General features: G+C 36.2%; 1 protein-coding gene across 1 annotated transcript; it reads right to left on the reverse strand.

The window, feature by feature from the left end:
* Positions 1-3,123: 3,123 nt before the first annotated feature.
* Positions 3,124-4,444, reverse strand: K441DRAFT_652469 (uncharacterized protein; the record flags this gene model as incomplete). Its single annotated transcript, XM_067647372.1, is given in 6 exon segments — positions 3,124-3,337; positions 3,351-3,433; positions 3,702-3,797; positions 4,000-4,152; positions 4,175-4,192; positions 4,376-4,444. Coding segments are annotated over 3 exon segments (153 nt in total), but the record flags the coding sequence as incomplete, so codon positions are not given.
* Positions 4,445-24,908: the final 20,464 nt, after the last annotated feature.

Here is a 24,908-nt window from a genome sequence, read left to right on the forward strand (position 1 = left end):
CTAGGTAGGGACTAAGGGTCCTTAAATACACAACCGTACTCCTATAAAATCCTTCTTATACGTAATATACGTATACTCTATCTACTCTATCGCAGATTACGCAGATTATATAAATCACACAGATCACATTATATAACCTTAGTTACTATTCCTCATTATATAGTTCTATCGGCTCCATCCTGGACCGTGCCTAAATTAACCAACTAGCTTCTTTTAACTCTTCTCCAAGTAGTCGTAATATTATACTTAAAGCGTCCGTAACAGGCTGCATTAAGAAAGAAATTACGCTTTACCTCTTTAAGTAAAGGTTACTATTTAAAGGCAGAATTTATTTAATTTTAACTTAAATATTAAAACTACTAGAGATTTTACTTTAGTGCAGTAAGGTCTTTAAGAGACTTTTATAAAACTTATATAAAATCCATCTTAGTCTAATGCCGTTTAGCACCTTAACCAACCTTAAGTATTAACCTTAATTTTCCAGTTAAATACCCTTAAATCTTCTCTGCTACTCTAAAAAAACTATTACCTATTTAGGGAAATTACTATAAACGGAACACTACTAAAGTTCTTAAATAAGGATATTATATGGCCGTACGGAATTATTAGTTATACTAATAATATTTCTTAATTATTTTATAATTGGCACTACTCTTTACTTATAAAAGTAAAAGGTGTTCCAATTCCATTAAAATATTAGGCTTAATTATACCGTAGCGTAGTAAAAGAGTCTTAGAAAACCTTAAAAAAGGGCTATTTAGAGTAAAAGGTATTAATATATCTAATTTATATTAAAGCCCTACCTATATTTACTAATTATACTTTATTTTATAGACTATTATATTAATATATAGTATATATTCTAGTAAAACTGCTTTTTAGGAGGACTTTTTTACGGTTAATAAGAGTTTTAAGTAGAGTAGGCGTATAAAATAGATAAAAATAGTATTAAAAGCTTGGTTAAAACGTTAAATAATTAATACTAAGAATATTATAAGGGCAAGAGCTAAATATTAAGGAAAATTGCTAGGTTTTAATAAAGTTTTTATATATTAAAAAGGTTTAAAGGTGGAGGTATATAAGAGTGATTACTAAATTACTCGGAAATACCGAGAACTTAAAGGGAAATCTCGGCCTTAGGATAATAATAATCTTAATTAGCGTAATAAAACGATAAAACCTTTTTATGGTTTTTCCTCTTGTTTTTTCTAATAAATTATAAGTGCGCATTTAGAATTTATAATAAGATTTAGTATCTACTATATTAAAAAAATTCATGCTTACGGCGCATGCCCACTTTTAAGATTTTCTTAGAAAATTTAGTAGATAAGGCCAAATTCCTAGTAGTACCCCTTAAGAATAGTTACCTTTACTATATCTAGACCTCTACTAAACTATTACCGGACGGTTACCGGATAGTTACTTTTCGGTCTTAAAGAAGCTTTAAGCCAATTTTACTAGTAATTATATGCCTTTAGAAACCTAGCGCTAGGTTCTATTATAATAGTCTATTAAGTACTAGAAAAAGGACTAAATGTATATTTTTTCTTAAAAAATATATAAAATGCGACATATTATCTTATACTTTTAGAGTAAGTCTAACTCCACGCCCTATCTTATATTAAGGCGTACTAGGTATTTCTAGGCATTAACTAAGCCGTATATAGAATTTTACTAACTTTTCCGAGAAAGGGGCTTATCTTTAGTGGCAACGTTAAGATTTAGCCTAAGCGCGCGTGGCCTAGGCGGTCTAAGCCCGCTTAGACGTCGGACTATTACTTTTCCGGTTTAAAGGTTTACTTCTTAGCGAGAAGGATAAGGGCGGCTATTAGTAATATGCTAGGACGAATAAACCCTTTATTAAGGTGCTTATTAATATACTTTCTTATAACTAAAAGTTTATCTTTTAATATTAGGTAGGGTCTCTTATAAGGTAGCGTTTTTCCTTATTTAATATTAATAGTATAGTTATTAGGTTAATATAGGGGGAGTATATCTACGCCCTTTTATAAGCATATATTAATAAAGTTATAGTACCTTTTAGGGAGGAGCTTATAGAGTTCTTTATTAGTAAGTCCTTTTTTAAGCTTTATAAACTTTTTAAAGTCTAAAGGTAAAAGTCTGTAGAGTTTTACAGAGGCGTTATTATTTAGAAGGTTAACTATATCTATCCTATTACTATAGAGGACGTAGTTTTATTCTTTATTAAGCTTATATAGTTATAATTAGGAAGCTATAGTAATGGTTTAGCCTTTTCTATATACTATACGGTAAAAGGCCACAGCACTTATATAGTAGTAGTTGGTTATAAGTAGGGTAATAAGGGGTTTCTTAGGTTAATATCCTAGTAAGTAAATAGAGGTGGCTAGGCCATATCCTAGGCAAGTCTCTCTATAGTATTTAGAGTTAAAGGTTACTTCTCTTTTTTCCTAGTTAATAGTAAGGTTGTATTATTTAAGCTAGCTTATTTTAAGGATAATAGGGTAGTTAGTAAGTAGTATAATATAGGCCTAAAGCTCTTCCTAGTGCCTATTTATATCTAAGTAGAGTTATACTATATAGGTAATCTTCTATACAGTATAACTACTATTAGCGAGTTATAGGGCGCGGGCTTTAGTAAGGGTTAAAGTAGGTAGGTATAAGGCAGTATTACTAGGGTATACGGTAGGGAGCAGGCAAGCCGAGCATAAGTTACATAGGGAGTCGATAGAAGAGGACGATATGGTAATGAGGGTAGGCAATAGCCTGAGTATAGAGACGAACCGATGAGAAGGGAAGGGCTGCAAGCCTGAGGTGCTTATAAGGAGGTGCCAAGGGCTAGCCGAAGGCTAGCCTTGGCGACCCCTAAAAGCCCCTAGGCGATGCAGCCGAGTAAGGGCCAAAATAACCCTTACATTACCCCCCCCCTTGGTTAGGGCTGGCCCCCAGCCCGTATCCCAATAGATTAATTCTATATACAGAAAGGTAAGCAGTGCAGAAGCCTTGCTTGTANAGGGGAATAAAGAAATNGGGNAAAAGGACCAGCCAAGCAGCCTCGATAAAAACCTTAACCTATGGCCAAAACCCAGTGGGAAAAAGGGCCTATTTTAGGTAGGAAAAGAGCGTCTGCTGGGGTAAGACTTGATCGTATACAATCAGTCTTGGAGACAATCGCCTGCGCTTAAGTCTCGACAGCTCTATGGCTGACAGCCAGATAGTCTCCACTTGGAGCCGGCTTAATCGCAAGAATATCCCTTACATTGCCCCCCCCCCCCTTCTTGCGGTCAGCCCCCTCCATTACCTTGCGGTAGCGGGAGATTATAGAGGGCTCGTCCCGGAAGGGGTTCGGAGAGATGTCGGTATTTAACCGCAATAGGGTCTTGTGAGCTTTTGAAGTAAGCTGGAGCTCTTAGAGCAACCAAAGCTTTGCAGAGATGATCGCGTAGGATCTTTGTAAGACGTAGCTCTTTTAGAGACTTTAAACTGACGTCTTAATTGCCTTCCCCCGGCCGCGCAATCAGTTTTTGTAAGGAAGTGATGGCTAAATAGCCATACGCGTGTTTCCTTCCTTCTGAATTACACTGTTATTACGGAGTAATATTGGCAAGGCTAAGCCGTAGCTTAGGAAGAGACGACCACATATGGTTAAGTCTCGGCAGCTCTATGGCTGCTAACCGGAGAGTCTCCGGGTCGATCACGTAGGATCTTTGAGCCGCCGCCATTCTCTTGGGCAAGCTGTAGCTCTTGATGCAAGCTGGAGCTCTTGGAGCGACCGAAGCCTTGCAGAAAGATGATCGCGTACGATCTTTGAGCCGTAGCTCGAGGACGAGCCATAGCTCTAGGAGACAACCGCCTACGGTTTAGTCTCGGCAGCCCTTTGGCTGATGACCGGAAGCTTTCCGGGTCGGGCCGTAGCCCTTGGACGAGCCGTAGCTCTAAGACGAGCCGTAGCTCTTGGGGTAAGCCGCAGCTTACGAGATCTCCTAGATCTCAGAGCCGTAGCTCTTTGGCGAGCCGTAGCTCTTGAAGCTGTNGCTATAGCTTAAGGATGGCATTTAACCGCAATAGGATCTCATAAGCTGAGCTTGTAACTTCAGAGACAATCGCGTACGATTAAGTCTCGGCAGCCCCATNGCTGACAGCCGGAAACTTTCCGGGTTGGGCCGTAGCCCTTGAGCGATCGCGAACGATCTAAGAGCCGTAGCTCTTGAGGCAAGCAGTAGCTTGCGAGACCACCTACGATCTCGATGAGCCGTAGCTCTTGAAGCAAGCAGTAGCTTGCGAGATCACATAGGATCTCTGAGCCGAAGCTCTTGAGGTAAGCCGTAGCTTAATGAGACAACCGCCTACGGTTTAGTCTCGGCAGCCCTTTGGCTGATTGGGTCGTAGCCCTTGATTGCATTTGATCTGGAAGAGAGGGTAGTAGCTGTAGCTTTGAAAACTAGCCGTCAGTTCTTCGGATAGCTACTTGAATAGCAATCGGATAGCCTCCAGGGTAGCTGCATCTCTTTAAGGACGTTCAACCTTCCAATCTCTGTTGGTGGGACCTCTATAGCGAGTGAACCACGGTTGGCTATAGAGTGTTTGCAAGCTTAATCGCGTAGGATTCCCCTTGACTCCTGCTAGAAAGCTTTCGGATAGCAATCGAATCGCCTTCGGGTCGCCGTCGGGGCAGAGCTGCACCGCTGCACTGCCGATCGTATACAGGTATACCAATCGCCAGGGGATGATCGCGTACGATCCGGATAGCACCGACCCTTGGCCAGGTAGCTACCGTCTCCCTTGTCTCCTGATCCGTATCTACCACCGTAAGCGGATGCGATCTGCCAGCGTCTGCTGGTGTAGCTGCTCTGCAGCATACGCGATCGTCCTAGGTAAAGGTAGAGGACCTGATCCGTATTCCAACACCGTTATGCGGATGCGATCTCCAGGCGTCTGCTGGTGTACCTGCTGTGTCGCAGTGAACGCGATCGTCCTAGGTAAAAATGGAGGATCGTGAAATTGCTCGAGGGCGCAGCCCTCGGCTTGCTGCAGGCTACCACCCGCAAGGGTGTAGGATCGGTTCGAATATAAGGCAGTATTGCCAGGGTGTACGGTAGGGAGCAGGCTATTGCCTACCCTCATTACCATATCGTCCTCTTCCATCGACTCCCTATGTGACTTATGCTCGGCTTACCTGCTCCCTACCGTACACCCTAGCAATACTGCCTTATAGTAGGTTATAAGTACGCATAAGTTAGGTATCTATAAATTAGTTAATAACTTTATAGTTAATTATAAAACGGCTTTTATATTATTTTTTGGCAGTAGTTCCTATTATAGATAAAACTATCTATTTCTGTCCGTTTATCTTTACTAAGTTATCTATTAAGTAGGCTAATATATAAATCCTTCTATTATTAGGGCGTCCCAACCCACAACTTAGGGCTAAGACTTAGCATTTTCCACTTCTATATCTAATTTTACTACTATTACTATATTTTTATCTTATACGGTAGTAGTATATATTAACGTATTTAGTATTTAGGGCATTAGGTTAAGTATTAGGCGGTAGCTACTAAACCTAGCTATTAGGCAGTTTAGGTTATTATAATAATAGCCTTTTTAACAGCATCTATAGTAGCGTCCTAGTTTTTAGAGTAGCTGGCGCTTTCCGTTTAAGAGTTTTTACGGAAAGATTGGTATAAAGAGGTTAATATTAGCTCCAGTAGTACTTAAGGTAGTAGGCGTTAGTGGCTTAGTATATATAGGTTTAGTAGGCCCAGAGGGCTTCTATAGAGAGGTCTTTAGGTAAAAGTTAGTAGTAGTAATCTAATTTAGTCGTTATTTAATCTTCTATAGAGCTGCTACTATATTATAAGTATTATTATAGTTATGGCTAGCGGCTGCGTAACTAAGGCAATAAGTAACTTTTTTAAGAAGATCCTTTTAGTCTTTAGTATTATCTTAGGCGAGGGCTCTAATGTATTTCTAGAATTTAATATAAAACTTATTAAATAATTTAATAGGGCTTATCTTTAGGGTATATAGTTTAGCTCGGCTAGTAGCTAATAGGTTATCCCTTAACCTATTAGCGTACGTCTAACGTTATTAATAAGGATCTAGCTAATAAGAAGCTCTTATTTAGCCTAATTCTTACGCGTTCCTATCTATATAGCCTTAGCGTTAAACGCAGACGGGTTAAGGGATAGTTACGGTACATTAGGTTAAGATTATTAAGGACTTTTTAGTAGGACTACCATTTTTAGGGGCTATTAGTCTCCTATTAGGCGAAGAGTCTATTAAATAGTATACCTTTTATTCGCCCGATAATATAGCTAATCTTAATATCTTCTATAGGAAAAAAGTAGGCGCTCTAGGTTAGTTTTTTGCGGATTTATATCTTCTAGTAGCTATATTTATTACGGTCTCTTTAAAAGACTAAGGGATTAGGGTAATATATATTAGACCCTATAGTAGCAGCTTAGGTTTAATTATTATAGCTTTTATTTTTACCGCTCTAGTAGGGGTTCCTATTAGGTAAAGCTGCTTAGCGCTAATCCTCCGTTAAGCGTTAAGTAGATAAGGTTACTAAAGGCGTAAAGACTTAGGTGGCGCTATATATAGTAAAGAGGTATTTAATGTCTTTATAAATATGCTCATTAAGCTAAGATTATAGGTATTTAATTATACCCTCTTTTTTAGTAACTATAGTAATAAGTACAATCTTAGCCTTCTCTAACTGTTAGATGTCGCGTTTAGATATATAGAGGTTATCTTTAGTTTCTTAATATATATTATTAGTAAGTGCCTTACAAGCTTACAGGTCTTGGATAATATTACAATCTTAAGTAGTACGTATCTTAGCTTATATAAGCTTTAGGTAGTAGTTCTATAAAAAGCGATAGTATTTATTAGGTTCTTATGCTACTATTTTTATAAATATCTTAGCGTCTTATATTTTAATTTTAATAGGTAGTAGCCCTTCCGCTTACTTATTTATAGTTATATAGTTAATAAAAGATAAGATATTATTAGTATCTATTTTCTTAGGGGTTAAGGCTAGGGCTAATAAATTAAATTCTCCTAAGATTAATTGGCGTTATAGGTTAAATATAAGTATTAGGTTACTCTTTAGGTTTAGTATAGTAGCTAGTAAGAAATATTATCCTACTATTATAGGTTCCTTAGAAGTATTAAGTAAGGTAACTTATAAATACGCTGCTTTTAGTAGCGCCTACAGTATTATAGAGACGTAAAATTGGTTATAGGCTAAACATTAGTGGTAAAAAGGCGTAACGTAATGTTATAGAATGGGGGTAGTAGTTACAGAGCGTATGTATTCGAGGAGTCTACAAAACGTTACGCGATCAATCGTAAGGGTCGAGGGCGCCTTGTTTATAAAGGAAGCCTCCATTTCCTAATACGTGGTCTTTATCTTATTTTTTACTAAATAAAAGAATACTAATTACTAGCTAGTTATAACAATTAGATATAAAGGGTTTAATAAAAGGTATTAGAAATAATAAAGGTTACTAAATTAAAGATAAAAATACTATACCTTTAATAAATAACTTAGAGATATAAGAAAGCTTTAAGGATAAAGATAAAAAGGAAGGAGATAGTATTATAGACTTTATATTAGCAGTAGTTGCACTATTAAGAGGAGATATAAATAGGTTAGTTAGGATAGTATAAAAGGTACTATTAGTGTCACAGGGTAACTCACCAATGCTACTCGAGTAGATATAGTAAATGTTGGTTATAAAGCTTGTTATTAAGAATCAAGGGGTAGGTAAGGAACCTAAGGTTCCTTACTACGCTAGTACCGCGGCGACACGTGACAACACGTAACGACCGCTTGCCTCATTCCTAACACTAGCAACTCTTCTTTTATAGTTGCCATCTATATACACTTATAGATTGCTACTATATAAAGATACAAAGTTAAGGAGAAGAAGAAGAAGAAATAAAGGGAAAGGGGTAGCGTAGGTATCTATACGGGTTCGTGTAAAGATATTAGTTCCGCTTACTACTCTTAGCCGAGCCAATAGCGATTTTCTATCCTAGGGATAAAAAATCCTAATTAGCCAGCTTAACGAATAGCGTTGGCAGAATCCTACACCGCCACCCAAATTAATTAGGCGTGGCGCTCTTAGCAAGAATCTAACTAATTAGATAACTTTAACTAGCGGTTAAAGTTCTATAAGATTTTAACTTCTCTAAATTTCCCTCTTAACCTAACCTTTAACTTATATATATAGAGTATTTATATTAACAAACGTCTCTAGTGCCTTATTTAGGTTTACCTTCGTTATCGCATCTACTAGGTTATCTTAGCCATTAATCCATCAGATCTTAAAAAGTTTTTAACGCTCGTAGAACTACTAAAGTGCTATAATATTAATTATAAGGCGCTTCTCCTTTATAGTACTAAGCTTAATTAAACACTTATAGAGGGAATATAAGTCAGTGCATATAATTATAGAGATAGCGGGAAGTTTAAGTTAATCTATAATTATCTTAAGGGTAGTTCCAATTACAATTGCTATATTAACACCGCTAACTATTTTATATATCTCTAACGCTAGAACGCTTTAAGTAACGCACTTACTTTTAGTTAAGCTCTAATAGATAAGATTACCGTAGATTATAAAGTTATTCTCTCTAGTAGATTTATTCGCGATAATAGTCTTATATTCTAGCTAAGAGCTAAAATCTTTATTATTTATAAATAATCTATTAATAAATACAAAGAGTTTAGCGGTAGGAAGATTAATAGGCACGTAGAGTAGTCCTTAATTAAGATGGTTCATTTGCCAAAAAAACGCTTATTTAGGTTAAGAACATTATTCTTAGTTAGTTTCTAGTATTAGGCGGCAATAGAGAGATTAAAGAAAGCCTTAGGTTAATAAATAGAAGCAATATAAGCTCCGCAAGCGCGTTACTCCACATATCCTTACTTCGGAGAATTAACATTAATAATGTTAATCTTCTTACCTTAACCTTTCTAGCGTAAAGTAATAGAATTCTTATTTAGGGAGAGGATATATCTATTAAAGAGCAATAGTGTTATTAAATTAAGTCTTTTCTTTAGCTTTACTATAAGGTTTGCCTTTACTAGCTCATCCTCTTTAAGGGCTAAGAATTAGTCATTTCCTAAGATAATTATATCGTTAGTTTATATACTGACAATTCCAAATAGAGTTCCCGTAGTTATAATAAGGAAGCAAGGATTAAATATAAAAGTAGTCATTAAAAGCTTCTCTTTATAGTGCTTACTGTAAGTAGCCCACTAATAGGTTCCTGCCTCTGCAATTCCGTATAATAGCTTAAGAACAACCATAATTATATCTTTGGGATATTAGTAGCGAATTTACTCTAGAAGATATGCCAATATTAAGCGCTAAAGGTGCGTCTCTAATTAGGTATAGGCTTAAGTAATATCTTACAAATAAACTACTATTCCACTCTTTATTAAGGAGGGAGCTAGCGTAATAATAACTCGCTAACTAGCTCGTTAAATTATAGGAGATTATATAAGAATTACCTCCTTACTATTATTATTATAACCTTAGATAACAAGCCTTAATTTCTTAAATAGGGCGTTANTAGCTTTNCCCTTAATCTTATTAACCATTCTTAACTTAAAGATGCGAACTCCATTAAACTTAGTAGGGTTATATTTCTTAAATTTAAAAACTCCTCTCGTAATAAGACCGTTAATCTCCTGTTTATTAAATGCTTAAAAAGGAGCTCCTGGAGTTATAATATGGCCTTCTTTTTAAAGCTATTTTACAAGCTTAAAGTTATCCTTCTCTTTAGCTATTATAAAAGCCATTAATAACTTATCTCTACTCTTAATAGCGGTAATAAATTACTCTTTAAAATCTATAAGATGTTAGCAATTCTATAATCCCTTCAGGCGACCTCTACCGCGTTATAGTTGCGGTATGTTTACTACAATTATATTAGAATTGTTGTCGCCTTCTAGAGCACATTAATTATAGTTCTCCTCTAGGGTATCCTTTAGGGTATCCTATAAAGGCTTAGAGCTATTATTCTTATAGTAGGGCTTAATAACAGTTAAGTGGAATTAAGTAGGTCTATAGGGCATCTAGAGAGTATAGGTTTAACTATTAATTATAATAAGTTTATATAGGCCTAACCATTCTCCCTTTTTACGCTATACGCGTACCTTAGATTAGAGCGGTAGATTAAGCGTAGTTAAGGTATTTAGGCCATTTCTTATTCCTAGTACATTGTTAACCTAGCGCGTAGTATAAAGACATCGCACCTCCTTTATTACTTTACGGATAGCCTTAGCTTATTATACAATAGAGGGAGATAATAGAGAATTATTAGTTATTTAAGGGTAGGCGCTAAAGACTAGCAATATAGGTATAAGCCCATCTAAACCAGCGGAATCGTTAATAGCCTTAACAGCCATCTATAAGATAAGCTCTTTGTTAGCGTCCTTTAGTTCTAAAGAAATAATCTTATATACTTAGCGTAATAGTATATAGTATTATTCTACTTTTCTAACGCTATTATATACCTTAATAGGGACTTCCTTAACCTTAATTTCCATTACCTTTACCTATTACCGAAACTCTATAAATAAGAAGTTCCTTCCCGCGTTATAAATAATTTAATTAGGGGGTCCTAGGTAGACATTAATCTAATATAATTAGAGAGTATCCCATACATTCCTAGCTAACATATCCTTTAAAAAGCGTGCGGCTTAGAAGGATATTAAGAAGTTAATAACTTAGAGTACTAGCTTACCGCTAAGATATATAATATTAATAATAATACAGAAGTTAAAGTTATAGTTATCTTTAAGGGTAAACTTAAATCAGCCAGGGGACTTCTAGTTTATTTAGTAGTAATAGCAGTACTTTATAAGATGCTTAATTATCTTAACCTTAACTTTATAACCTACTTACTAAAGAACCCTAAGCAGTTAGTAAACGGATAGGTAGCTAAAACAACGGTGTAGTTAACGTAGCTCTAACTTAGTTAAGTAGCTCTAAGCAATACTCCTTTCTAGCTATTAAAGAAGCAATTAAGGGTAACCCTACTTACGTATAACGGGCACCCGATTATCTCCCTAAATAAGTATATTCTTAAGGTTATTAAGCTTAATGCCTAATTTATCTATATCTTGGATGCAGAATAGAAATGGGGTATTTACAGGAATAATATAAAAAATAATATATCCTAACGGGGTTTAGACCTTAATTATACTAAGAGAGATTATAGTACCCTTACTAAAGCAAATTATATATTAGCCTACCGTTAATTAGTTAATCTAAATAGAGCTATTAAGCTACTAAAAAGCTCGTACTTAAGGTTCTCCTACTATAGATACTCCTACGGCTCTAGTATCTAGTATAATACCATAAAAGACGTTCGCTAAGTATCTATCGTTAAATAAGAACGCGGAACTCTCCCTTAGCTTATTAAAGACATTTAACTTTATAACAGAATAAAGCGTAAATTGGTTATTAAGAATAGCAACAGTTTATATACCATCTACCTTACTAAACTCGGTAAAGTATTGGTTGGAAGGGTAGTCCTTAATTTCCATATCTATAAGGAGTTGTTCGGCCTTATTAACCTTACCCTTAAAATCTTCTACACCTTTATATTAAACTAGGAAGCTTTAAAAGTAGGCTATAGTAACCTTATAGTTTCTAATATTTCTTATACTCTAGCGAAACTTATTATATGCCTCTTTTCGTCTATTAAAAGGGTGCTTAGTTAACTAGCAATTTAGCTTCTCACAAACATAACACTTTTTTTAGCGATTACTTTAAAATAAACCTCCATAAGGACCTCCACAATTACCTTATAGTCGGCGTTAATTATACCCTTTACTATATCCCCTACCACAATATATTTAATCAGTCCAGTTGTAGTTATGTTAATTGTCTGGGTTAATTAAAGTAGGTTAGGGTTAGGCGTTAAATTACTACACTTCTTAAAAACGTAGAGCGGTGCCAATAAAGGATCTTAATTAAGTATATACTCCTTTATAAGTATTTGCAGGATTAAAGAGAGTAAGGTTATATTCTTTAATACCTTAGCATACGCTAATAACTTAATCGCGTAGGCTAAAGTCCTCTTAATATAATTCGGATAAACCACGCTAAATTATCTAAAGTTAATTAAAGAGCTTTTAAAGATAATTAAGCTAAGAAACACCTGGGTTTATAGCAATAATCCTTAAGAAGGTAGTCTCTCTCCATTCCAACATATACTATTACTTATTTTCTTCTATTTTAAAGTGGCATCTTAACTTATATATTATACGGTTAAAATTATACCCTTTTCCTGCCAAACGATTATAGTAGAAGGTGCTAGCGCGGCCTTTAAGTATAACGGAATAGGTATTATAATATTAGTTAGGTTCTAGTCCTACCTTTTAGTAATAGTTATAAAAGATATATAGCTTTAAATTAAGGATATTATATAGCTCCCCGCTAAACTTCTTTTTCTAGTCTAAATAGAGCTTTATAAAATCCGTAAGTAACTTTAAAATGCCTCCAAGTAGCGCTAGGTTAAGTTAAGATTACATTAAAGATTAAGGAGGTGGGGATTACATTATAGGCTATAATAAGGACATAAAGCTTAATAAAATAAAGTATAGTACTTAATCTTACTATAAAAGAGTTTAAAGGTTATTAAGTCGCAAAGTAGGGGGTTCTAGAGTAATAGAACTAGAGCACGTCTCTAGTAGTATATTACTTAGATTCTATTATAAGTTAAGCTTCTTTATAGTGCGTAGTTAGTGCTTAATCTCTTATAAAATCTATTTATATTCTTCTTTTACTTTAATAACATGCTCCCAAATATTATCTCTAATACCTCCCCCATCTATAGGGATAAATACTCTATACTCCTAAAGGAAGTTACGGAAGTCCTATACAAGATCCTTATATATAGGAACCCATATTTCCTTTATCTATCTAACAAAATCCTCCTTTATACAATACTATAGCATAGTGTTATTATATTTACTATCTTTATAGTATACCATACGGTATAATAAGAATCTATTTAGCTCCTTTTACTTAGTGGTTGTAAAGTCGGTTATAGGTCTATCCTATATCTCTAGGTTAATATCTTTCTTATACTTCTTTAGATAGGTTAACGCCATAATAATAGTTATTTAATGTATAGAGAGTGTTAAGAATATAGGGATAGCGTACTAGTAGAACTTTAATAGTCTAGCAGAGCTAAAATTATCGTAAGGTAAGGGCGCGCTAGTACTGCCTTAGATGCTAATAGAGGAGTATAAGGGCCAGAGAGCGCGTTATTAATGTAATTTCGACATAGTAGGGCCGCTAGAAACGTAGTAGAGTATTAAAAGTATTATTTTTAACGCGTTTTAGACGTTAACTTAGGACCTTAGGTTTAGTAATACTTTTAACCTAAAGTACTTAACCAAATCTTTATAAACGTGGTTGTTCTACGTAATAGACGCAACTTGGTATCTCCTAGTACTTAGTAACACTTCTATTACTAGTTTTCCGTAAGTCTAAGGTAGCATAGTATCGCCGGGATCCATTCCATATAAGTATATATAGTACCCCTACACGAGACTGTCTCTTCTATTAAAAACCTTACTGTTCTATAGTTAACTGTATATTCAACCACTAATTAGTATTAGTATTATAGGGTAACTTACTAATGCTACTTAAGTAGATATAGTGAATATTGGTTATAAAGCTTGTTATTAAGAATTAGGGGGTGGGTGAGGAACCTAAGGTTCCTCACTACGCTAGTGCCGCGGCGACACGTGACGACACGTGACGACCGCTTGCCTTATTCCCGACAGGTACTAAAACTAATTAAGCTATAGAATAAAAGGTAGCTAAGTTATATAGCTAGTTACGTTATAAGTTTAAAACGTAAAAATATAGAAATATAGAAATATAGAAATATAGAAATATAGAAATATAGAAATATAGAAATATAAAATATACTAACGTACTTAGTATATTTCTTAGGTATAGTATTAAATACTTAAAGGACCATAGTCCTTACTTAAATAGTTCTCTTTTTTATAGTAAATCTTAGAATATAATTAGAGTTAATCTATTAGGTAACCTACTCCACTAGTTATATTTATATTATTAACTATTCTATACCTGTCAGGAATGAGGCAAGCGGCCGTTACGTGTCGACATAGCCCTAGCGCGGTGAGGAACCTTAAGTTCCTTACCCCTTTCCTCATTCCTATTAAGAATCAAAAAGAAGTAAGAACAATTATTATACTATCTACGAACCGTAGCTACGTGATACCCCCTTGTGAGCCCAACAATACCTATATATATAGCCCTTTAATAAGTCTACTATAGTATTTTTCTATAAGGCTTTATTATATAGAGAAATAAGGCAGTATTTTAAGATATAGTATTCACTTCTATACTTAAAGTAGAGGCCTAGTTTAATACGCTATTTTTATTTAAAGAACCCTAGTAAAGCATACTCTAGGATTTTAGTATTAATATCTATAGTATTTAGGTCCTTATAGGTTTTAAGCGGCCTAAAGATAGAGTATTAGGGCGTATATTTTAGGACGAAATATAGTAAGTTATTGTATAAGCTATTAATAATATTAACGTAGGCAGTAATAGTATCCGGCAGTCTAGCTCCTATAAGAAATGCTTTTAATTTAGGGTTTAAAGATTCTATTAGGCGATTAATTAAAGCGGATTTGTTCTATTTAGTCTCTTTAGTATAATAGTGGAACTTAGTAAAGTATAACGAGAAGTTCTTAGAGCCTTATCTTATTATATTTGGTTTTCTTTATACTATAGCGGTTTAGTTAGGGTTGTTATAAAATACTTCTAATATAGCGACTAGTTCTTTTATAGTATTCAGCCGGAATAGGTAAATAGTTTTTACGGCGTCTCCTTTTAAGCAACTTAAGGTATAACGTAGTTAACCATTAGGAGTAATATAGTAATTAATATTACTATTTAGCTTGTTTTTAAGTTGGTTAAGGAAGGAGTATAATTTATTTCTTTTACCTACATAGGTACGAGGATTAGGGAGATGTTTGGTTAGCTTATTTATAAGGGCATTAATTGGCGAATTTGGGGTTAAGGAGCCAGTTTTAGACGCGTCCTTTCTACCTAGTATTTATAGGTTAATACTAGTGGGGGTAAATAGGGGTAACGGTATAATAGATAGTGGGTTTTAGCGAATCTCTTTAATCTCCTTTTTTAGAGATCAAATTATCTCCTAGTATTGGGCCTTTTATTAAGTAAAGGCGTCTATAAAGGCTTTTTATAGGCTCTTTATTTATTTAATAAATATATTATATAGGTTAGTTATAGATATAGGGGCATTTAGGTTATTTTATATAGTAGGCAGAACGGAGTAGTATAAGGTATAGGTTTAATATAATATAGGATTATAAAGTAAGTATAAGCGGCAATAATATATAGCAAAGTAAATATTATTAAGCTATATATAAAAGCTATATAATAAGGTTGGAGGAACACCAAAAGCGAGATCCGACCCATACTGTCCTATGGGGGTTCCTTTCCGTCTCATCTTGTCCGTACGGTCAAGCTGAGCGAGGATCTCGTATGTTACTGATGCAGCGGCGTTACGTCGTGGCTAGAGGGCGCTTTTGAATGCGTCGTCCTCGACGCTGTTAGAACAGCAAGAGTTTTCGTGGGTCTTGGCACTCGTGTTAAGATCTAAACAACACAGACAACTCATTAAGAACAGGGGAATGGTCTTAAAAACTACCCGACGTCTCTCTACCTAGGCAACCGATCTAGGGCCAAAAGCCAGCGCTTGTATTTGCTGGCAGAAGCGATAGGTCTAGGGGAACGATAGGGCACCTCTGTACTTGTTCCGCTCTAAGACTCTAGCAGCGAGGGCACAGGAAGAATCTTAACACCGTTAACCACATCTAGCGACGTTAATCCTCCCTTTCTACGTAGCGGCGTTAACCTTTCTTTAGGCGGCGACGTTAATCTAGAACGGACTAAGAAAGAGCTAGGATGAACCTATACGCAGCGGCGTTAACCTTTCTCTAGGCAGCGACGTTAATCCGGAATGGACTAAGAAAGAGCTAGGACAAACCTATATAGGTAGGCTAGAACGGACTTAGATGCAGGTGTTAGTTAAGATGGAAGAACAACAAGTTTGGTTAGTAGGCGGCTGAGGGACGGTAGCTGCGCGGCGTTAAGTTATTATAGGCCCACGCCTGCAAGACACGGTTGGCCTATTATCGCGAGAGTGTCACAGGTAACGCGAAGCAGCAATAGCTGTGGGGCGTAGTATATAATGGCAGCGACGGACGACTCTAGGAACCTTACCCCTTTACTAGGCTCTGACTCCTGGTGGACCTATCTTGGAGGAAGGATTAACACCTTATTAACGACACTGTTTATATAGCCCAAAAGGACGGATGCGCGTATCGGTTTATCTAGGCAGGGCAGGCTGTAAGGATAGGCTTATAGAGCAAATCAGGTGCACACAGGTGGAGCTGGCGTCGTAAACCAGCTGCGCGTTAACCGTGGCAAGGAACTAGGCAAGCAGTTCGGGTAAACTTGCTGTGTATAGTAACTCTCGTAGCTCTATAATGCATATGTACTCTGGACACACCACACGGCATGGGGAGGACTATAGGCTACAGTGGAAGCACAAGCGACTCACCTACTCAACGAACTAGCAACACGAGACATTATCTTAACTACCTCAACTGGTAAACCCACATGGAAAAGAGGAACCCAAGAGAGCACAATCGACCTTATATTTATATAAGAAGCGCTTATAGACTAACTAGGATTCTGCGGACCAGAAGACACATAGGCACTGACCGCAGACCACATACCTATACGGATAGCTCTTAACGTCGCTGTCCTAGCGCTATAAACTTACCAGAGATACGCCATTAAAAAACTTAATTAGGAAAAATACTCCTAGGAAATTAATAATAAACTAGTAGTAACCCCTAAAGCAACGCTAAAGGACATCTAAAGGACCATAAGCAACTACCTAGAGGAATACTGCCTAAAGGCCAGGCCTAATAAATATACTTAGCGCGAGTAGTCGCTAGAGGTAGCACAGCTACTTATAGGCTTAAGGAGGGCAAGGCAATAGTATAGCGTAATAGGCGAGGCCTACTACTAATAGAGCCATAAGGCCCTAAAGAATAGGCTTAAGAAGATAATGTAGAAGGAAAGTAAAAATAGCTGGCGTTAATTCCTAGAGGAAATTACCTTAGATATTACTAAACTATATAACTAAGGCCTCTGGCGCATATCAAAGTGGAGTAGGAGAGTAGTTAGTGAAATGCCAGGAGACCCCCACTTACCTATACTCTATAGGATAGAATAGAATTAATATATAAACGATAACGGGGAAAAAACGAAAATACTAGTAAAGAGGTTCTTCCTTAGCGTAGTCTAAGCGGACCTACAGGACACTAGCAGTTAAGAAAACCCTATACCTTTAGAGATAAGCCAGATAGTTATAATAAAGGAGATAAAGGACGCTATATGGAAGCTCCCTAATAGGAAAGCAGTAGGACTAGATAGGATCCTAAATAAGGTAATTAAAGCTGTATTAGAAGCTCTAATAATACCACTAGCTAATATTGCAACTACCTACCTATACGAAGGCAAGCTACTAAAATGCTATAAAGTAATAACTATAGTTGTCCTATAAAAGGCAAATAAAAAGGACTACTCTCTACTAGGAAGTTACTAACCAATCGCCCTTAAAAACACGCTAGGAAAGCTCCTAGAAAAAATAGTTGTAGAGCGTATATAAGAAGCCGCAGAAGTATATAAGCTACTACTACGGATATAAATGGGCGTAAGGAAGAAGCGATTAACCCTATTAGCTATCTCTCTAATTACTTTTAGCGTCTAGGCAGCGTAGTAAGCTAGGCTAGGCTGTGTAGTATTTATGCTAAGCCTAGATATAAGCGGAGCCTTTAACTACGTATTGTATAAGAGGCTCCTATAAATCTTAAGAAAGAAGGGCCTCCTAGAATAGATAATTAAGTTTACCTAATCCTTCCTAATAGGGCGCAATACTAAAATAGTATTTAAGGGATATAAAAGTGAAACAATACTAATACGCACAGGAATCCTATAGGGATCACCCCTATCGCCAATCCTGTTCCTATTCTTTATATCTAAGCTACTAGAGATATTTAATAACGACTAGGAAATAGTAGCCCTAGGCTTTATAGACGATATAAACCTTATTATATAGGGAAATATAGTAATAGAAAACTACACTAGGCTAAATCAGGTATATAACAGGTACATTATATAGGCAAAACGATATAGTGCCAAATTTGCACCAGATAAATACCAGCTTATCTATTTTATAAGGAAAAGGAGGGTAAATAACGACCTAGCGTTAATAGTAAGTATCTAGGGATGCGAAGCAAAGCTAGAAGCCATACTTAAGGTCCTAGGGGTCTAGGTGGATACTAAACTAAACTAGAATGTATATATTATAAAGGCGACCACTAGGGGTATAGTAGCATTTATAGCAGCATTACGAATTACAGCCTTAACCTAGGGACTATCATTTAGACGTACATAACTACTATATACGGCAGTAGTAAGACTAACAATACTATACGGAGCCTAGATCTAGGGCCTTGGACTAAACAGCAAGCCAATAGTAAAAAGCTCCCTAGCGCCACTAGAAAAACTATAGAACTAATACCTATATAGAATTACAGGAGCCTATAAGCGGACACCACGTGCTGTAATAGAACGCGAAGCAGTAGTACTACTACTTAATATCTATATAGACACAACTGCTATATAAAGAGCAGCTATAGTATAAAGACACCCGGTAGAGAAAGATATACACTAAGTACTAGAACGTATACGCGAAGTAAGGCCTTACTAGAGAAGAGCAAGGTCCCACTAAAGGCGTAACGCGCCCAAGTATATAAGCTAGGAGGCCCTACGCCTATAAGTAGTAGAGAGAGAATAAGAAATACGGGAGCTACTATAATACTAAGTAGAGACCTAGCGCCACGCTAGTAGAGCACCGCTACGGCAATAGAGGATAGGAGGCCGCCGATATAGGTGGAGATTAACTATATGTATTGTAAGATAGGCAGATATAGAGTGGAAGCAACGCTAGAAGAAGGCGGCGAAGATATAAAGAGTAGCCACGTGGAACACCCTATAGATAATACTAACTCTCCCCCTATATAAAGGATAGACGAAGGCAGAATTTACGGCTAGCTTTCTACTATGGATAGAGGTAATAGGGCTAAATATATGGCTAGTAAGCATCTATATCCTATAAACTACACCACACTGTACGTGCGGATAGCCTATATAATTAGTACGCCATATGCTACTCTTTTGCAACCACTATACAGCTAGAGACTAGCTATTCGTTAGGGCGGGCACAAATAATATTACCCGAATGCTCTCTACTAGTAGAGGCCTATATATAACGGCAAAATGGCTAATAAGCTAAGGAGTCCTTTAGCAATTTTAGACAGCATATAAGATCCAATAGGAGGACACCGGAGGATACGCCCCCTTCTAGCCCCTTAGGGACTGGACACCCCCGCCTAGTTGAAGGCGACACGTAGGCAAACTACCTAACCCTCTTACTACCCCCTAGATCTTCTAAGATACCCTAGAAGCATGGTATGAAAGGTAAATAAACTACAAAGATATACAGGCTAGGCGAAGGTGGAGCGCGTAAGACTAGCTGAAAGGATACACCTAGGTTTTCCCCTAATTAGGGATTTTTCCTATATAGAAGGTAGAAGCCTGCATGGACCTAGAATAGGGACCGAATCGGGCGATAAATAGAATTAATAATAATATATAATAAGGTTAAGACATTATATAAGAAAAGAAGGTAAGAAAATGGAAAGAAATGGTATATATTGTTAACTTAGTTGCTTAATTAATATATATAGAGCAGAATAGGATTTAGGTAGTAGTCCTAGTAGTCCTTAGTAGGATTTAGTAGAACTTAGTAGAATATAGTAGAATACAGTAGATTGCCGTTAGATTGCTATAGATTATAGTAAATTATGGTCTTATAGTCGGTCTCTAATTGCTAAGTTAGTAAAAATAGGTAGATATATATAAGGTATTATGGGGGTGTCCCATAATACTACCTATCTCTCTATATATAAAATTAGAATACTTTTTCTTATTAAGGTTTTTATAAGATTTTATTAAGGCCTAAGTATATAAAGGATTAGGGACGACCCTTTTTTTTTAAAAAAAAAAGGGGAGGTGGGCATTATTAGGTAAAACTTAAGTAGATAGTTATATAGCTATAAGGTATAAGCAACTCGTATATAGCTCGCCTATAAGGTACGTGCGCTATATATACTTAGGGAAACCCTCCCTTACCTCGTATCTTAGAGTTCTCTTTTTCCCTTAAAGATTTGTCTATTTATATAATATATTCTACTATTTTATTAATTGGACTCCCTATCTATATCCTTACCTTGTAATTAAACCGTAGAAGTAGCTCTATAATATTTAGTAAAAAGCTCTATTAAATAGGCGATATATTAATTAAATCGCCTATAGCCTACCTAAATAACTACTTAAGGACTTTAAGCTATGCATAATATAAATATAAAATTATAATAGCCTTATTAACCTTACTATTATAGATTTATATAGGCTTTATATATATTAGCTAGCATTAATTAGTATTTAATAAAATTATATAAAGGTTACACCTTTAATAATAACTTTTTTTTTTTACGAAAATAAGCTTGACTTTAAGCAGTTATAGGCTAATTTAGACCTAATATTTATAAAACATTAAGTTATATCTCTAATTAATTAACTTTTAGTGTTATTTAAAGCCATTATAGTTAGGCAATAGGCCGTCGAAATCGGACTCTGCACCTGTACGTGGTGACGGCTACGAACCTAGTCTTTGAAGTTCAGATCCAGAGCCAACGCAGAGACGTCGCACAGCATGCGGATAGGACCTGGTGGTGGTTATAGGCGTTAAGGGCGGTAGTGAAAAAATTTCGGATGGTGAGATCTTGAAGAATACTACTATTGGCTCTCTATATACGACGACTACTACGCTGTTCTCCTATTTAGGGCACCTATACGATCCAACATGGATATATAGTATTCGATAACATCCCCTAACCCCTAGTAGAAAGTATTAATAACCTTATATTAATAAATAAATAAACGTAAATAAATGAATAAACGAGTAAATATACGGCCCCTTCTAACCCCTAAGGCGATCGCCTGCGGAGCATGCGGTCACTCGCCGTACTACCGTAATACTACTAAAACTGGCAGCCGGATAACCCCGTACGGTTTTCCTTATCTCCTCTTAACGGAGTAGTACCCTTAGAGAGGGCCTAGTGACTAGGGCCTAGGTATAAAAGATACTTAAATATATACACACACATCCCGCTTTTGTTTTTAGTATTAGGATAGTAGAACGGATAAATCCCCCTTACGCCTTTAATAGGCCTTAGGGGGGGGGAGGCATGGCGTATATAGCAATAGTAATGGTTAATAAGAGATGGTATATAGGGGGTAGTTAAGATACGGGACATAACTATAAGTATACGGCAATTGAACGGCAAGGCCTAGCTAGGACGTAGTAAACCCTAGCTTTAAATAAGCTAGAGAAGGAAGTAGTAGTTTTTAAGGAGTTTAAAATATCTAAGGAGGAGGACGTAGCTGTAGGCCTATAGGGCCGCTGCTACGTGCAGGCATGGCAATTTAGGGTTTTTTATCCTACTGAGGTGGCTTATAGGGTTTTTCCTCCCCCCCAATAGCAAGGGGTTTTTCCTGTTAATATTACTTTCCCCTTATATACGGAGTAGTCTGCGTGGGCCTAGATAGGATCCGTATTAGACATTAATTAAAGAATCTACTACTACTAGTTAGGCAATAATTAGTAGTTCTAGATAGGATTCTAAACGAGGCCTTAAAAACCTATAGACCACTTATAGCACCCTAGCTTATAGATATAGCCAGGGCATACTTTACCGTAGGCTACTACCCGCGACTCGGAAGATCTATAATGACGGTTATTCTACGGAAAGAAGGTAAAGCAGATTACTTAATCCCAGAAAGCTACCGCCCTATTGCTTTAGAAAACACCCTTAGCAAGATCTTAAAAAAGGTAATAGCGGACCGCATAGCAGATATAGCTAAGGAACACAATCTACTACTACAAAGCTAAATAGGGGCAAGAAAGAACCGCTTAACACTATTAGCACTTACGCTACTCGCTGCCACCATTAAATCCGCATAGGCGATGCGAAGGGACTTTATAGTATTAATGCTCAGCCTAGATATTAGCGGCGCCTATAATAACGTACCCCACGAGCGTCTTTTATACATCCTTAGGGCAAAAGGCTTCCTAGAATGGATTATACAATTTATTTAAGGATTCATAGGTCAGAAAGAAATATTATTAGTCTTTAGCGGATACTAAAGCCCCCCTATTACAGTTATAATAGGAATACCATAAGGATTACCCCTCTCGCCTATACTCTTCCTTTTCTTTATAAGTAACCTGCTTAACTTCTTTAAGGAAGGGGCAACCTAGGGGATAGGCTTCGTTAATAATATAAACCTAATTATATACGGGCTAACAGCCGTAGAGAATTGCAGAACACTAGAGAAAGCTTATAACACCTATATAGAATAGGTAAGACGACATAAAGTCCAATTCTTACTAAAGAAATACTAGCTAATCTACTTTATAAGAAAACGTAACCAATCTATAGATTTCTAGCATATAATTTACATCTAAGGCTTTAGGGGTTAACTAGTTTAGGGCCTAAGGGTATTAGGAGTATAGGTAAATAGTAAGCTCTAGTAGAGCGTATATGCGGCGCAAGCGGCCTATAAGGGCTAAGTATAGTATATCGTATTATTCAGGATCGTTAATTCTATATAGGGTCTATACTTTTAGAGGTTACGCCTACTATATATAGCAGTTATCCGGCTAACCATAATGTATAGGTCCAGTATTTAGGCTATTAGAGAATTTAAGAAAGGCCCCCCTAAATCGCTCCTTAAACTACTTTAAAAGGTCTAAATAGCCTACCTTTGGAGTATAATAGGCGGATATAAGTAAACGGCCACAGCACTGCTTAAAAAGGAAGCCAATATTCCCCCCCTATAACTATATATTAAAGCCGCTACAATATAAAGGGCGTAAAATAAATATAACTCTAATATTATAAAGTATATTAAGATACGCCTAAATAAACTATAGAGGGACCTTAGGGCGCCCTATAGGAGAACAAACTAATAACCCTAAAGTAGGGAAGATATATTAGAGAAATAGGTAAAGAAAGTAGAAGAAGAATAGTACTGCTTTAGGGCCTAGGCCTATATAGAGGAGAAAGGGAGACGTGTAAGAGGCTAGTAAAGATAATAACAAGAGAGAGAAAGGAGCCAAAGTAGAGCATGAAAAAACGCTAGAAAACTATCTACCGTAATATAATACTGGCTAGACTAACGCTAAAGAGGTATATAGGAGTTAAAGGTATAGAGGCTAACTAAGGCAAGAGGAACCTAAGCCGTAGCATAGTTAACGCTATAGGGGGTAAATACTCTAGGGCTTTAAGAAGGCCTAATAAAGGTAGAAAATATAATAGTAATACTCTTAAGAATAGGAATAATAGGACTAAAAGACTGGCTTTACTAGGTGGGTGTTTTAGTAGGTAGCCCGAAATACAAATATAGCTAGCTAAGATAAACACTAAAACACGTAATACTATTATACCCCTTACGCACTAACTAAGAAGTAATACTCTTAGTAGCTAGTATAGAGAACTATAATACACTACTCTTAATATAAAAAGGCCTTAAGGCGGTTACTTAGTGGCTTATTAGCTAAAATATATTAAACTAGTTCTGGGTTGCAAAGGAAATGGCAATAGAGGGTAGAGGGGGCAAGCAATAGGCGCCCCCTAATAACTCTACAGTGGTAGAGTAAAGTTTACAATACTAGCGCGTCCGTAGGCTTATTACGGCAGTAGTGGTTCCTAAAAAGGTTAAAAAGTAAGGTAGTAGAGCACTATAGATGACTCGTAGGCGCCTTGTAGGCGCCTTATAGGCGAGTCCCAAAAGGTAGGGAGACGGATTACAGGGTTTTCTTAAATAGAGTTTTCTCCCTATATGTATATAATGAGTAGTCCGCGTAGGCCTAATAGGGATCTAAATCGGACGTTAAGCAATGAATAATAATAATTAGTAGTATAGGGAAAATTATAAATATAATTTATACGCTTTATAAGTGTTACGGAAGTCCCTTAAACGTGATTTTAATAGCGTACTACAAACGTAGTTAGTTACCCACTTACGGGCGAATTGGCCTCGCTTTAATAGAATTATGTCTAAGCTTGCTAATATAACTATATACAGTTAAAATACTCCTTTAAGTATAGCCTATCCCTTAACCCGTTAGCGTCTAATAAGTAAATGGTTTATATGCAAATACTAGTTTTAAAATAACGTGTGCACCTATATAGATTCTATTGATTAATTACCTACTATAATATAAAATTCGATTTTGCAGGAAGGATAAGTGCTATTAACCTTATATTAAGCGACTTAACTCCTAAAATTAGGCGTATATATTAAATTACTATAAATTAAAAGCATTATATTCCTTAGTACGGGCGTTAAATCCGATTCAATTAATTGGTTAGTTTTTATCGATAACTATTAGACGCAAATTAATGGACTAAGGGATACTAAAATACTAAAATTATATCGCCCTCTAAATTAGGCTGCTCTCTATATAATATACACCTCTATATATATAGGCCTTGCTAATAAAAATACCTTAATTAAATTAAGTTATAATAGAGTTAAATTATAAGGTATTAAGCTCTATACTACTTAGCTATAGTATAACCCTATAAAAGGTAAGTGAGTAACTAATAAGATGCTAGG

This window comes from Cenococcum geophilum (genome assembly GCF_001692895.1).
Source record: "Cenococcum geophilum 1.58 unplaced genomic scaffold K441scaffold_3, whole genome shotgun sequence".
NCBI classification, from domain to species: Eukaryota; Fungi; Ascomycota; class Dothideomycetes; order Gloniales; family Gloniaceae; genus Cenococcum; species Cenococcum geophilum.